The sequence below is a fragment of the Pygoscelis adeliae genome, unplaced genomic scaffold (assembly GCF_000699105.1).
Source record: "Pygoscelis adeliae isolate BGI_AS28 unplaced genomic scaffold, ASM69910v1 Scaffold92, whole genome shotgun sequence".
NCBI classification, from domain to species: domain Eukaryota; kingdom Metazoa; phylum Chordata; class Aves; order Sphenisciformes; family Spheniscidae; genus Pygoscelis; species Pygoscelis adeliae.
The window spans coordinates 2,010,857-2,025,453 of record NW_008824306.1 but is presented as its reverse complement, the minus strand read 5'-3'; the positions used below and the strand labels follow the sequence as shown (position 1 = coordinate 2,025,453).

At 48.7% G+C, this 14,597-nt stretch overlaps 1 protein-coding gene across 1 annotated transcript in view; it reads right to left on the bottom strand.

Annotated features, from left to right (window-relative positions):
* Positions 1-14,597, bottom strand: part of BCOR (BCL6 corepressor) — a 39,913-nt gene that overhangs the window by 21,178 nt on the left and 4,138 nt on the right. The window contains exons 4-8 of the mRNA XM_009318910.1: positions 13,307-14,597; positions 12,554-12,607; positions 11,928-12,111; positions 3,598-3,879; positions 2,847-3,200 (exon numbers count right to left, since the gene is read on the bottom strand). Of these exons, the coding sequence (XP_009317185.1) occupies positions 2,847-3,200; positions 3,598-3,879; positions 11,928-12,111; positions 12,554-12,607; positions 13,307-14,597 (2,165 nt within the window). The remainder of the gene's footprint in view (positions 1-2,846; positions 3,201-3,597; positions 3,880-11,927; positions 12,112-12,553; positions 12,608-13,306) is intronic.

Genomic DNA, 14,597 nt, shown 5'->3' with positions numbered 1-14,597 from the left:
ACTGTCGTAAGACCTGGCAACTGCCCCGCCGGCAGCACCAGGAGCTGGGACCCCAGCAGAAACCGTGGCTCCTGCCTCGGCCATGGGTCCGGGCGAGCGGCACGATGCCCTGAGGTTGCAGGCATCCCCACGCTCACGGACCTGCTGCACCCCGGAGAGCCAGCACAGGCAACGTCACCTCATGAGCGGGATGAGGCAGGGCCCTAAAATTATTTCAGGCAAGCCACATCCCGGCTCTCGTGGTTCTGACCCGCAAGTGAGGCTGCAAGGAGGTGACAGCCGGAAGAGTCACCAGAGGAACATTTCCAGCGGCCACCGCTTGGTCACCCAGCCGGCAGGCACTGACCAGGGGACAGAGGGGTGACAGCCCGGTGGCGGCTTCCAATGCAACGCCCGACTCCTCCCTCACTAAAATCCTGAGTTGAACATGACTGGGGCAACAAGTCCAGAAGTCAGCACCCTCCGTCCTCCCAGAGATTTGCAGGCACAGGCAGCAAATCATCCTGCTGTTAGACTAAGGCTTCACGGGCGCAGGGGCGGACCTCAATGCCCTGTTGCAGCCCGCTTCTTGGGATACAACCAGCTTCCCAGCAGCAGAGACTGCCACGTTCACAGGCAGTGCTTCGGCACCAGGAACAGCTGTTCCCAGCCCCAGAGCAGAAAAAAGCTGCAAGCAACAGGGTATAATTCTCATATTCACAATATCTGCTTGTTTAAGAAAAGTTTGAGGACTAGTCCCAGGCAAGAAAGACAAGCTGGAAGTCTCCATCCCCATGCGACTGTCACGCAGAGGATGCTCTGTCGCACAACAGGGAAAAATGTCCTTGTCCTAGTGAACTAAGAAAAAGGAGACTGAAAGGTTTACACTTCCAATGGGGATGGAGGAGCATCAGCAAAGTGACCTGAACGATCTTCAGTGCCTCTGCACAATGAATGGCGAGGCGTAATTTAGTCAGGTTTACGGTTTTATAGCGGCTTCCAAAACCAAGAGGTTTTTCCTAGCCATGGGGTGACTGAATCTGAATGCCTTTGGGAACGGTGCATAAATCGGGAGCCAATGCTTTTTCTTTCCCGAGGTCGTGCGTTAGAGAAGCCTGTCGCTGCCACGGGAGGCATTGCAGGGGAAAGCTAGAGCATCCTTACATAATGCAGCTTCTTGTTAGTGACCCTCGTCTAATCTCTACAAGGTATCTCCTTCTGAAAGTACCAAGGGGAGCAGGTGATGGGCAGGGATGTTTGAGCCGATACCATGCTCGCCAAGGCAGCACAAAAAGCAAGGGAGTAAGAGTCAAAGCTCCTTTAAACTAAGTTTTGATCTCCTGCTCCACAAATCCTTTTGGAGTACCTTCCCCATCAATAAGCATCAAAGTTTGGGGGTTTCTGCCCTCAGATAATCCTACCGAGGGGAAAGATGGGTGAGGAGCTTTAGGACAGAAGGGAAGCCGATACTTCTGTCTGTGACCGTTTCAGAGATGCTACCCAGGAAAACTCTCACTGGCGCAGGATGACCTGGACTCGGTCCTTTCCACGGCATGGGACAAGAGGACCCACTGTCCTTGTGCTTCTCTCTTTTGCGGGGATCTCAGCTAAACTACAGGTTAGGCCAGCTGGAGGGTGAATGTCTACCAGTTTGATGAAGCTCCCAGATCTGTGAAGGACGAAGGAGCCCAAACTTTAAACTCAGAGCTCTCCCTCCCAGAAACAGCCTTTCCTCAAAGGCAGGCAGAGGACTTGGAGGAGTAAGAGGAGGAGAGGAAGGAAGAAAAGAAAAGTATTTGCAACCTTTTACCTGAAAAGCCGACAGGGGAGACAGGGGCTCCCTGCTGTACCCAGAGGAGACGGGGATTCATGACGATGTGCAGGGGACGCACGAGGGGGGTCGGCCACGTGGGCTGCGTGCTGCCGTTCCCCACCAGTCCTCCAACCAAGCTACAGCAGCAAACATCGCAGGGAAGGGGAAAAGCAGCAGAACAGACAATGTGCCCGGGGGCTGAGGACAGCGGGGACAGGAGAGTGACCTGTCCATCCAAAGGAAAATTTGGCAGATTGCCTCCACGGGCTCTCCCCCAGGATAGGGAATGGGCAGAAAAGAGGGAGAGGGTGAGGAAAAGGAAGAAGCAGAGTGAGAGGGAAAGCAGCAGCCAGAAACAACTCAAGGGAAGATGATGTGCTTTGAGGAAGCGACCCCTTAGGAGAGAGCTGCTGGGAAGATCTCTGCCAAGGGGCCGGGGAGTGGGGCCACAGGGGTTTACAAGACATGCCCGGAACAAACCAGCAAGGCATCCTCTTCAGGAGGAGGATGAGCTTTGCTCTTGAGCATATGCCCTGGGAAAGGCAGGGAAACCCAGCAGTGCTGAGGGTGCTGGAGGCGTTGGGTTCCCAAGATCAAGAGCTGCTAGCTGTGCTGACGCTGTTTCAGAGGATCACAGCCCCTCAAATCCTACGTGTGGTTCAACGCTCTTACACCAACTAGCAGCCTGTTTGCTCCCTCCCTCGCCCAGAAGCATGCCCCCGTTGTATGCCCCCCAGCTCTCCTCTAGAGACATAAACTTCATCTTCATATTATCTATGAAAGAGTATTTATAGCCAAAACACACACACACACACACACACAAACACATAGTTACACACACATACACAAACACATTTTCTTGTCTGCCAAGTATCAGCTACAGTGCAATTCTTAAAGAGGAGGTGTCAGTCCTTATACAAATGGACATCTACAGAAATATATATATATATAATTTAAAAAAAAAAAAAGCTCTCGACAATTCCTTAACATCGGTGGCAGCATGCGTCACTGTAAATGCTAAAGCCGGCTGGTTTCCCTAGTAGTCTCTGCATACCTTGTTCATTGTCACTTGTTTTGAGGGACTCTTCAGACCAACTTCTATTGCTTTTGGCCTCTGACCTTTTCTTGGTGTGCCTTTCTTCTGTGAAGTCTTTGACCTTTGCAGTGGCCTCTGGCTGAACAGCCTCAGCTAAATCTTTCCTGCTTTGCCGGCCCAACTTGCCGGACGGGGATCTCTCTGGTGACACCTGCTGCTCCCATAGTTCCCTAAGATGCTGCAGGTGACGCTGCTTTTTGGGATGGAGCCCTGTTAATTCAATGCACACCTTCAGGTTGGTCACCTCATTACAATTGGGCTCTTCTAAGTGGTTAGAGGAATTGTTTGTCATTTCCCTCTCAGGCCAGTCATCTAATGGAAAAATAACTAAAAATTAATCAAAAAGCCCCCTCAACTTAAAACAAAAGCTACATTTCACTTTCGGGGCATATAGTCTCAGCTTTACCACCACACTATGCATTTTAAAGGTTCGCTCATTAAGGGTTACATGCACTACAGTAACTTGCACTGCTGTGGCTACAGTGTCCAACGACTAGTGCTTTACCCTTATATACCAAGTTTTTATATATACATATATATATATACACATATATATACATACATATATATACATATATATAATTTTAAGTGAAATGACAGTGCTCACATTAGTAACTATCAAGTTCAAAAATGGAAACACATTAAGCCAAAGGGACGTTCCTTTCACAAGACATTCCTTGAGAGAGACCAAAGCAAAATGCTGTCTTACCTTTGGAGCTCTTCTTCTTTTTTGCTTTTGATATAAGTTCATCCTGCAGTTCATCCACAAAGTTTTCATTTTGGCTGCCATCATTTTGCACTCTCTCACCAGAGTGTTTACGCTTCCTGTCCAGACGCGGACATGGATGTTGGCCAATATCTTCTGTTGGCTGGTCTTCCGCTTTTTCATATATAGAATGTCTCTCTAAATAACATTTCTCATTTGAGAGATCTTTTCCCTCTGGAGTTTCAAGAAAGTGACCTTGGTTGTTTTCTGTACTAGTAAAGTTACCTAAAAATAAAAAAAAACAAACACCACAAGACCTAATAAATACAAAACAATTCATTGTGAGAAAGCTATGCTCTCTAATCTCTTCAATGTCATCTCCATCATGATTTATGGCTCATGAGGCATGCAAATAAACACAAAATTGTACTTTGGAACAAGTCTCCTCTGGTCAGCCTAAGGCAGCAGTTTTCTCAACAGTTAAGTACAAAAACCCCAAAAGCCTGACACTTTGTGTTGTTTTTACATCAATTTAAGAAGTACAATATTCACAATACTTGCATCCATCGAAACATCACAATGCGCTTTTTTAAACACCTTTAGATATCGAAAGCACAGACCCTCTTCAGAAAGCAACCTCGCCCCCCAAAACCATGGTAAGTAATAATCCAAGCTCCATTTTGCAATGACTTTGTTTTCAAAAATACCTTCTGATGATAATAAAGTATTAGTCTTTTGCTAATTCCTAATCCTTCCCTAACTTCTCGCATCAAATTGCAGAGTCTGACTTAAACGCGTTCGTCCCTTCTTCTGGAGATATAAATGGGATACGGAGCACGCACACACGTACATGGGAATACCACTAAGAATAGCTGTGATATTTTGCAAAAAGCACTACTTGAATCCAAGGTTATAAAAAGGCTTCCTCACTTCAAGTAACCAGACAGTCACTGTACATCACATGATCTTTGTCGCCTCCTTTTAAAAAAGACCTCACTTTTTTCAGGGAATATTTCCAGCAGCAGCGAGTGAGTGAGCTTTGAAAAGCTTACTAGAAACTAGTCTGACAAATTAGCCACAAAAACACCCACATTGCCATGCTTGCCCTAACTTCAGCTTCTCCTCTCCAAGACTGTTCCCCCCAAATTTAGAAACAGCTTAAGCAATTTTAAATGGATGCTTGACTTAAAATGACACTTAATCATCATCTTGAATAGGTATTTTTTCTTGGGTTTAACCAAACAAGCAGAAGCACGGTTAGGCAGACATGCGGTACAGACTGCAACACAGTTAATCAGCTTCCTATTTACAATTCTCACAAACAAGTTGGTTTTCCCATGCGTTTTAGTCCTCCCTGGCTGACCAATACTCTTTCTGCACGTCTGCCGCTGTTCGGCAAACTGTCTGTATGCACCGTCCTACTTCCCCACGGCTCACTGTCCCTTTTCCTCTTCCTCCTCCTTGCCCTTCCTCCTTCTCCCACTTCCCTTCCTGCAAACACATCTGCTGGTTTTTTACCTGGACTCCTGACAGCTCTGTTTTCCTTCCCTCCCCCTGATCCTCCCCATCCTTACTCAGCCTCCTCCCCCGTACAGCCTGGCCTTCAGCTTCTGCTCTTCCCCCTCGCCAGGGCAGACGTTGCTCCCCTGCAGCCCTCTCTCTCCTCCTGTCCCCTCCGAGACCCACCACACCAGCACCCAGGCACTGGCAGCCCCTGGATGCAGCCCAACTCTATCCCACCTTATCTTGAGAGCACCTTCCTACAGCTCTGCCAACACCTTCTGGTTTCATGACCATCCTTGAAATACCTCTTGTCAGCAACGGAAGGCTGAGGGAGGAAAAAAAACTTCTCTGATGAGATTTTTCTTCACCACAACTTGGAAGTGGCTCCAAGTAGCACCTAGGGTTCTGGAGATGTTTGTAGGCACCAGAAGACACCCCAGGACCATTTTTACACTGCTTGAGAAGCTGCCTGCAGGGTTGCTTTATAAAACAGCAGAAGATATTTGGCCAAGAAAAATCAAAACAAAAGTTGACTTTTTCCAGGCGAGTGGGACGCTTGGGCCATTTTGCTATTTGGCGATGCTCCACTCCACAAGGGCCGTCTGGCCAACACCTGCTCCCTTCAAGACTTTAAAACGCAGTTTGTCACACTTCTTCCAGCCAGCAATGCTGACATGTTCCAGAAAATGGGTATCTCAGCTCACTATGACTGTGCCTCTAAATCACCAGTGTCCCCCCGAACCAGAATGAATCTGGCAATACCCTGTGCTTGCGCATCTGGCATGAAGATGCTGCCCAACAGCTGTACCCTATAACCACACTAACAGCACCGGCAGTCCTGTTTCACGCAGCTGGACCAGCCACATTTTAAGTATCACTTTAGAAACACTTCTGTAGGATTTCACTTTACATTTTTAATGCAATCTGCTATTTTTCCCCCTTTCATAAGGAAATATTATACTTATTTGCTCAGTTGCCCCGAACAGATCAGGTAAGGGCACTCTCTGCCACGCTCCCGCTGTTTTATCACCTTCACGTCTCTAGCAGTACCAACAGCTACACGCCACGGTTCACGCTGAGAGTCACTAGATCGGGACAGCTTTCCTGCTCCTAACACTGTCTGGCCTGAGAAAAGGCAGGCACATCCTGACCAATTCCCAGAGAAGCTTTCGCAGGGTCAGAGGAAGTAGCAGGCTATAGGGGGGGGTGGGTTTGATGGTCTTAATCTTTGGGGCTTGCAGGAAACAGCAAGCTAATTCCAGCCTGCCACCACCGAAAGCGACCCGCTGCAGATTAGTTCCTTCTCTATCTGCAAGTGGACTCAGCGCGGGGATGCCGCAAATGCGGCTCACTCAGACCGTCCGTGCTAAAAAGTAAAAAGGAGGGGAGAGACATTTGCTGTAACCTCGCTAACAGCTCGTCACCGTTGGCATTTCTCCGGGGCTCTGCATGCCGTGGAGAGCAGCACACACCTATTGAAGTTTATCCAAAAAGCTCTCACTGCCAGCGGCTCTGCGACACCTTTGCCCCCGCTCTCCCGTCACATCCGAGGGGGACCCCACAGGCGGCCAGAGCTATGTCTCCTCGGCCGCCAAGCCAGAAATCCCTCTCGAAGACTGGCTGCTGCACAGGCGCCTCTGAAATCCGTCCTGCTAGATGCAGTTAAGACCATTAGAGGAGCGACATCTCCGCACGTTAATCCGGGTTGTGTAATCATCCTGCATCAACACGGGAGGACAGCGACGGCGAAGCCGGGGAGCCGTGCGGGATGCGTCCTTGCCTATCTGCTCCACCGCTGACGCTCCCCACCTCTTCTACAGCCGGCTTTTCACCACGAAAGAACAAAGGTCAGTCGCTGTTCAGGACACGGCATAACCCACAGGCTGTCAGGCTCTCTAGGCAGCTTGCACGGACACATCATGCACCCAGAGGTTTTTCCCCTCGGCACAGTGGCGACCGCCTCACAGAGCACAGGCTCTATTAATATTTTACCACCAGATTCCACTCTGTCCTCAAACTGTTTTGCAAGTAACCTGGATCAGACACGATGTCTCCCCAAATTAAGATATAAATGTCAACATGAGGCACAGCAACATAAGCATATCGTGCATGCCCAACAGGGACAAGGAGAATTTATTATCTACCCCCACCCCCACCCCCCCATGTATCTACAACATCCTTTTCTCCACCCCAGGAAGAAAACAACAACAAAATACTTGGGAGTTTTCATATCATCATTATTCAGTGACGAGGTAGCCAGAAACACAGCATAAATAGCAACACACCTCTATGAGTAAGGAGCTTAAACTCTTAAATGTGTTCCTTCCTCAAGCCTCCAGCATTTGCCGGTCTCACACCAGCTGTGAGAACCAGCACCAACAACTCAAACCATTTCTCACTGTCCTACCAAACTAGAAACAAGGGAGAATTAAGAAGATGCTTCTTCACATATGGTTTCTGCCTGAAGCAGTATCTCCTTAGTGCACAGGTTACAATCTCACGAGAAACAGTTACACACATGCACCGACATGCTACCCAAAAAAACTTTCCTTCATTTTTCCATTTTCCTGTTGCTGTCAAGCTGCTTGAGACCTGGCCTGCCCATGCGATGCAAACAAGGAAACACATCTTAGTGTTTAAGCTGCAATTCTTTTGTTCAAATAACACAGCAGCTAAAAACAGCTTTTCCTCTTCCCTGGAGCAACCTCTCATTGCGCTCACTTATGCAAAGCACCCTTTATTCATCCAAGGAGGGTAATGACTATCCAAATGCTAAAACCCAGTATCCAGCATGGAGATCACAACAACAGTAAGAAAATTCCGTAAGTCACCTTCAGCATCCAATTTTGACTATCCCATGGAGCAGAGGGAACCCAGCCAATTCCATTTTTCCCTCCAAGAACCTCTGCTTGGGAGCTTTCCACGTTTGTTTCCTTCTGCCCAAGCCTACTGCACTGCACAAACAAGCAACCGCCATTCTCCCTGCACAGACTTTTGTTTTTTCCCCTTTTTTTTTGCACTATGTCCCATGGCAGGAAGGTAATAACTGACCAGGGCAAAGGACATGTTTACTGTCTCCATCCTTCATTTGTTCAGGTATACACATAGCCCAGCGAGAGAAGAAAAGCAGGGGATTACCATGCAAAGGGACACCGGCACCTCGCTCCGACGCTGAAGATCAGCTCTAAAGGCTTTGGCACATTACACCATTTACTTTCACACATAGAAACTGCTTTAAGTTTTTCCCCATGACCTCATGCCTTAAGATCAGGCTTTTAATGTATCAGGTTTTATTTTTCCCAGCTAAGGCTTAAACGGGCAGTGTCTTCCTCCTAGAAAATTAGACGAATGGGTAAAATCACGCTCCCCGATCAAGAAATTCACAGCTTGTAGAATTTATTCAATCTTTCACACTCGGGTATGATTTTCAATACCGCTAAAGAGCTTTGTTATGAACCGACATGCGATCATCACATGCCCGTATTGATGCGCGTGTCCGTGCCAATAGCTTAAATCACTTGATCTCTGAACAATCCCATGACTCATGACATATGCATCCCATAATTTATCATGTTTGTGCTATGGAAATGCACCGGAGCAGCATCGCCTCAGCAACATTTACAAGTCACCTTGGCAACAAAGCAGCTTCGCAGCTGCTCTCAGAATGCCTGGAAAAACCTAAACGAGATGGGAGAGAATTAAAGCACTTCAACTTTACTCCTTGGCTTTAATTGCTCGTTAATTAGCTAACACGGCTACCTCCCTTAAATCGGGCCTTTTAAAAAAAAAAAACAAAAACACAACACAAAACCCCCACCTTTTTTCACTCTTCTCCAGAAGGCACGATGAAGCTTAAGAAGACTCTCGGTACGGCAAAGCCATGCACCGCCAAGTCAGAGGAAAAGTTTAAGGGATCGGATATTGTGCCTTCGTTTGCTTCCAAAAAAGTCCGTACACGTGCTATACAGCCAGGAAAATGAGCAAGTCCCAGGGCAAGCTAAAAAAAGGAGTTTCCATCTCATCAGATGCCTCTGTAAGCATCACCTGCCTGTGTTATTTAGCCTTTTGTTGTTGTTGTCGTTGTTGTCGCACTGGTAGATTTAGAGATGCCGAGGGGGTGAGCAGCTGCTAGGGCCCCGATCGGCTCCTGCGCTCCACGCCAGGCACGGCTGCAGCCGCGCCGAGGCGGCAGTGGAGGAGCGCTGCGAGCCAGCTCCGTGCCACAATCACAGTTTCGGTTGCGGTTTTCCTCTCCCCCCCCTGACACCGGGCAGGTGAAGTGCTCGCGGCGCGGGTTGCGCCTAACAGCTCGCCGGTTTTGCTCCTCAACTCCCCGCTCACTCACGTAAAGGCACGCTGCTTTGCTTTTAGCCAGCGCTGGACGAACGCTACATAAAATGAGGTGAAACATCTTTCAGCAGCAAGATCGCTTGCAGGAGGCAGAAAGGGAAACAGAAAAGGTTGCAGACCATCAGCTAGTTCCCGTTCGAGAGCTTTAAAGCCAAACACACCAACAGCGTGGTTAGAAATTGGAGGGAAAAGAAAGGCAAGAGATAAGTAGCCCTGGCTCCCGCTGGTGATAAATGAAGGGGAAGAGCAGGCAGAGCGCATCGCCCCTTTGCCAGTTGCTCGGTGAGAGATGCATCAAGACCGCTGGCGGCTCAAGCCCCACCAGAGCCCAAGCCGCTACACTAGAGGCATTCAAGAAGTGTGAAACTCGGCTTCCTGATTTATCAGCCGCTATCCCGAGGGGCAGGAGGTGAACCACCACGATAAAAAACTTCTGCTGAGAACTGAATCTGTACCGGTAAGTACTCGTGGCTGTACAGCCGGGTATACGGAAGAGGAGCTCCCTCAGCAGAACAGATCTGCGCTTTTAGGAGTTTAGACATTTGGCCAAACTCTGAAATAGCCTGTTAAGTCAGAGTTAATTAGAAGAGGAGAGGAACGAACTAACATAAGACTGAACATACTTTCCCTGCTTCCAACAGTCATTTAACAACCTCAAACACATTTTAGCCAGCAGATTCTCAAGTGCTGGAGACCTCACTAAATGATGAATTTAAGGGCGCACCGTATCATCAGCCTTTTGCAAGGATGGGAAGGGGGGGTGTTTCAAACACCTGCCCGAGCACAGGAGCCGCAGCGGGGCGGGCGGCCTTTCGCCAGGACGGGATCCTACCTCTTTTCTGCATTGGGTCTGAGCAACAGGCTTTTGCTTGGGAAAAACAAGGCTGCCTGTGGAGCAGCACCAGGGGAGAGGAAAGGGGGAGGCCTCTGCTGCGGGTGCTGCTGCTGCTGCTGCTGCTCTCTATGCTTTCCAGCACACGCAGGGTGGGATTTAACAGAGGATGTCACCAGGGTGCCCGGAGCCCTCCGAGGAGCAAGGGGGGGCTGCAAGGGGGAGAGCCGGGGCAGCAGCCTGGTGAGCTCTCAGCTTTAGCACCGGGACCGCAACGGCAGCGGTGCCTTCCTCCCCGAAGACGCCTCGGTATAGCTTGGAGAAGGGAAAGCCCACTCAGCTTCTAGGGGCTCAGCTTCTCCCCACCCTGGCACCTTCTCCACTTCCACAATTAAAACTTTCCCTTGCTATTTTGCCAGGCCGATTTTTGTGGAGGCTGTTATTTCAGTGACAGCAATACCACAGTAACTTGATTTAGGTGAGTAACCGAGCAAGTACAATTGACCAGCATGCTCTCTGCCAAAAGCATTAAACAAAGACCAGAACAATAATTCAAAGTTATTAAATTGCCTGAATGAAATTTTCTACTAGCCCTACTCATGAATCTCCACCTATGGAAGAGCACACTTAACCACCAAGTTACACAGTGCACACACGGGCGCACACACACGCACGACACTGTCTGCAGTGTGTTTCCTCTTGTTTTGCAATACTTTCAGCATAGATAATTTTTTTTTCCGAGTTAAAAAACGAAGTAGCAGCAGGAAGAACTGGTCTATTCCTTAATTATATGGGTAAAAGAAAAAAGATTGGGAAACCTGATGGAAGCCAGATGCTTACCGAGAGTTCAAAAAAAAGTGCTTTTTCTCGCATACAGTAAAAAAAAAAAAAAAACAACCCACCATATTTATTTATTTATTTATAAGTTTGTCTTGCTTTTAGGGCAGCGTTGCTAGCACACATTTTCCATAGTCCTCTGATACCTTGCCACGGCCTAGAGGGAGCAGCCAGCCCCATGGGGAATTTCGCAGCCCCCCCGCCTGCCCTCGAGGACTTGCGTGAGCCAGGCGCACGTACCCCCCCGGCAACTGCAGCAAGAAGTCACCCAGGCGAACTAGCTTCTCATAGTTTGGAGTTTTACAGCCAGCTTTTATGGATAAGCCAGCCTGACAGATCACGTCCTTTCCCGCTCCCCATCACCCTTCTGTCCTCCATCCTTGCTTTGCCTGCAAGCTGCAATATTGGCATTTCCCAGAGCTGCAGCACCTTCAGGAAGCTGAACTCCTCGTTGCCTCCCACTCTTCCCCCACCTCTTTTCTGCATTTAAAACATAGCCTTAGACCTTCGCTTTCACTGGTTGATGGGTACCCCATCAATTAAAAGGACGATCTCTTTAAGACAGTAACTTCGGTGACAGTTAACTATCTCCTGAAAAAGCAAGTACAACCGTAACCAGTAACTTGCAGACCCCAAACAAGCACGGACAGCACCAGCCATGGCAGCTCCGCACCTGCAGAGCCCGAGGTCAGCGACATCAACCAGCAACACCGCGAGCACACGAACATTACGCTGCCCGCGCAGCTTTGTGGCAAGCTGCCGCGGCATAGAGACACGTACGCGCTTCAGAAAGCCATCTAAATTCGCTTACATCTGTCATTGTCATTTTGGTCAGCAATGGCATCTTCCAGAGCGACAGACTTTGGCTTCTTTTCACTGTTTCCTTTCAAGTTTTCCCAGTCTGCCTGGCTGAATCTGCAGACCTCTGAGTCTTTGGTAGCTGTTTGGCCTTCTCTCTCTTTCATCTCCAACTCTGAGAAGCGCATCATTGCACGCTAGAAAGAGAATTGATATGAAAAAAAAAGTCTTGCGATAAAAGCTACTTCATTTACCTTACCTTATATGAAAGCATTTCCAAAGAAAAATCGGCTCAAAACCAAGGTTTGAGCTAGACAGCTAGGGTAGGAGTTTAACACACCTGACTTGTAAAACAGTGTTCTAGCGTCTATATGCAAATAGCCACACAATTCTTTCATATATAAGTGTGTGTGTATATATATATAAGATATATATAAATGTATACTGTATATAAAACAAAAACATTCCATTTTGGAGGTAAAAAGAGACAAAAACAAAAAGAAAAAAAAAAAAACAACACAAAACTGTACAATGAATAAAGACGACCATGGCCCACAAACTTCCCTTTGTGTATTTGGAAATGAAATTTAACTCAAAGGTTTATGTAAGAGTCTAGTAATAAAAATTTGAAGAACTGACCTCACAGTAAGCAGCAGGTAGACATAAAATACTGTCCTCTTGTAATCCTTCCATCTATGTAATTAAAATGGGCACTCAATGGATCATTTAGATAATTTCATCCATTTTTATAAGCATAAACCAATTCTTTTCTTAACAATGCAAAACAATTTGGCTTAACTCATCCCTTCATTAAAAGTAAAATACAGAAAGGATATTCCTATACAGTATCTGTCTGTCATCCCTCAGCATCAACCTTCAATACCGCTCCTACTCTTTCCTAACGCGTTCGCTTGGCGCAAACGTTGCCTGAGACCCGCTAATGCATGGCTGCGACTCCTCTCCATCAAACGGCACGTTTGGCATACTAATCACAACTTCTGGGTACGCTTTGCTAGCTGGCACTACAGGCCAGCCGAGAAATTACAGCCATCGCTAGCGCCAAGGTAACATGCATGCCTGTCCGACTCCCCTCTGTAACTGCACAAACATTTCATACGTACATTAACATTTTTACCAGATCTTAGTAAAAGCCCTTTAAAGCTTACTAGCGCGTACATATGTAAAAGCCATACATACTATTCGTTACATCGCCTCGCTCTCATTAACAAACTTACTTTGCTATTTAAAACCGTTTCTGGCGAGTACGCCCTAGCAAAAAAATTTCTGATTTCCCCACCTGCGTTGCTTCTCTCAACTTTAACACTTGACTGCGACTTGCAACAGAGAAATAACGACAAAAAGCGCGGCGGTCGTTGGACCGCGCGGACTCACCTGCAACGCCCGCTGCTCCCGGCTGAGCTGGCTGGAGTCCGCGTACAGTTCGGTCGTCACACACTTGAATCGATCACCTACGTAACCGGCAGAGTTTGCGATCCTCTTGGCCAACTTAGAGGGCTTGGGTTTCAATATTTTGCCATCGGCAGATTCTGCGTCGTCGGCTCCGTCTTTGGTATATGTCTGGTTGGGGTCGATGCTCGGCGGCGCGGTCCCCATGCAGAATGGCTTCGCGTCCTCCTGCACCTTGCCAAAAGCCAGAGCCGGAGCATCGCTCTCGTGAGCGCTTTCCAAGAAAGCAGGCGAAGGCTGGACCGTCACTCTCTCTTTAGGCTGGCTCACAGATAGATCTTCTTTCCTTAAGCCGAACACCGATGAACCCTGGGCTTGCTTGAAATTATAGGTTTCATGAAGATCATTATTTCTTCCAAACTCCTCTCTCGTTACAATAAAATCTCTGTGCTGCGACGCCTGCTCTACCTTGTGCTTTGTAGGGTCATTAGCCTGATTACTGCTTTCCACAGCAAAGCCAGCTTTCGTTACGTTTGCTTCGCTTTTAGCCTCTTGCTCGTCTCGCAGAAGATCCGGGAAGAGATGTTTGTCACTTTTGGCCAAGTTTTTACTGTGGCCGGAGCTCTGGTGCAATTTCACGCTCTTGTCACCAGGTACTTCGAAATGCATCTTCCCGCTGCTCTCCAGGAGCTCCGGCAACCGGCCCCGCAGAGCCGGGTCCTCATAGCGGACCCTCTCGTGAGACCGCGACCTCCTTTCCACCTTCTCCTCCTTATTGATCTCCAAAGCCGAATGCTGCAGCAGCATGGGGTGCACCATCCCCATCCCCAGCGCGTCCTGGTAGGTCATGAACTCCCCCCGCCCCGCCGGCGGGCTGTAGGGGAGGCCGGGTTTGGGAGCCAGGTGGCCAGGGTAGAGGCTGCCGTTGGGCAGCAAGACGGGGTGCGGATACACGTGTCCTTTCCCGTGGAGGGAGAGAGGGCTGATGGCTATCCCCTCCGGCACCGGGTATGGGAGGTAACTCCTGGGGGAGGGCAGAGGCGGGGAGCGAAACGCCTCGTTGGGCGGCAGGAAGATGGGGCTGGAGGCCAGGGCGGTCTCGTTCGCCTTGAAGTTGGCTTCCTGGCTGCAGGATTTGGCCACCTTATTGCTGTGTTTTGCGGGGGTGGCGACGGGCTGCCCGACGTGCTGTATGACTGAGGCGGTGCTCTCCGCGGAGCTCCTGGCCATCTTGGCGCAATCCACATTGGCATTGGGAGCCGGCGATGCCGACGCC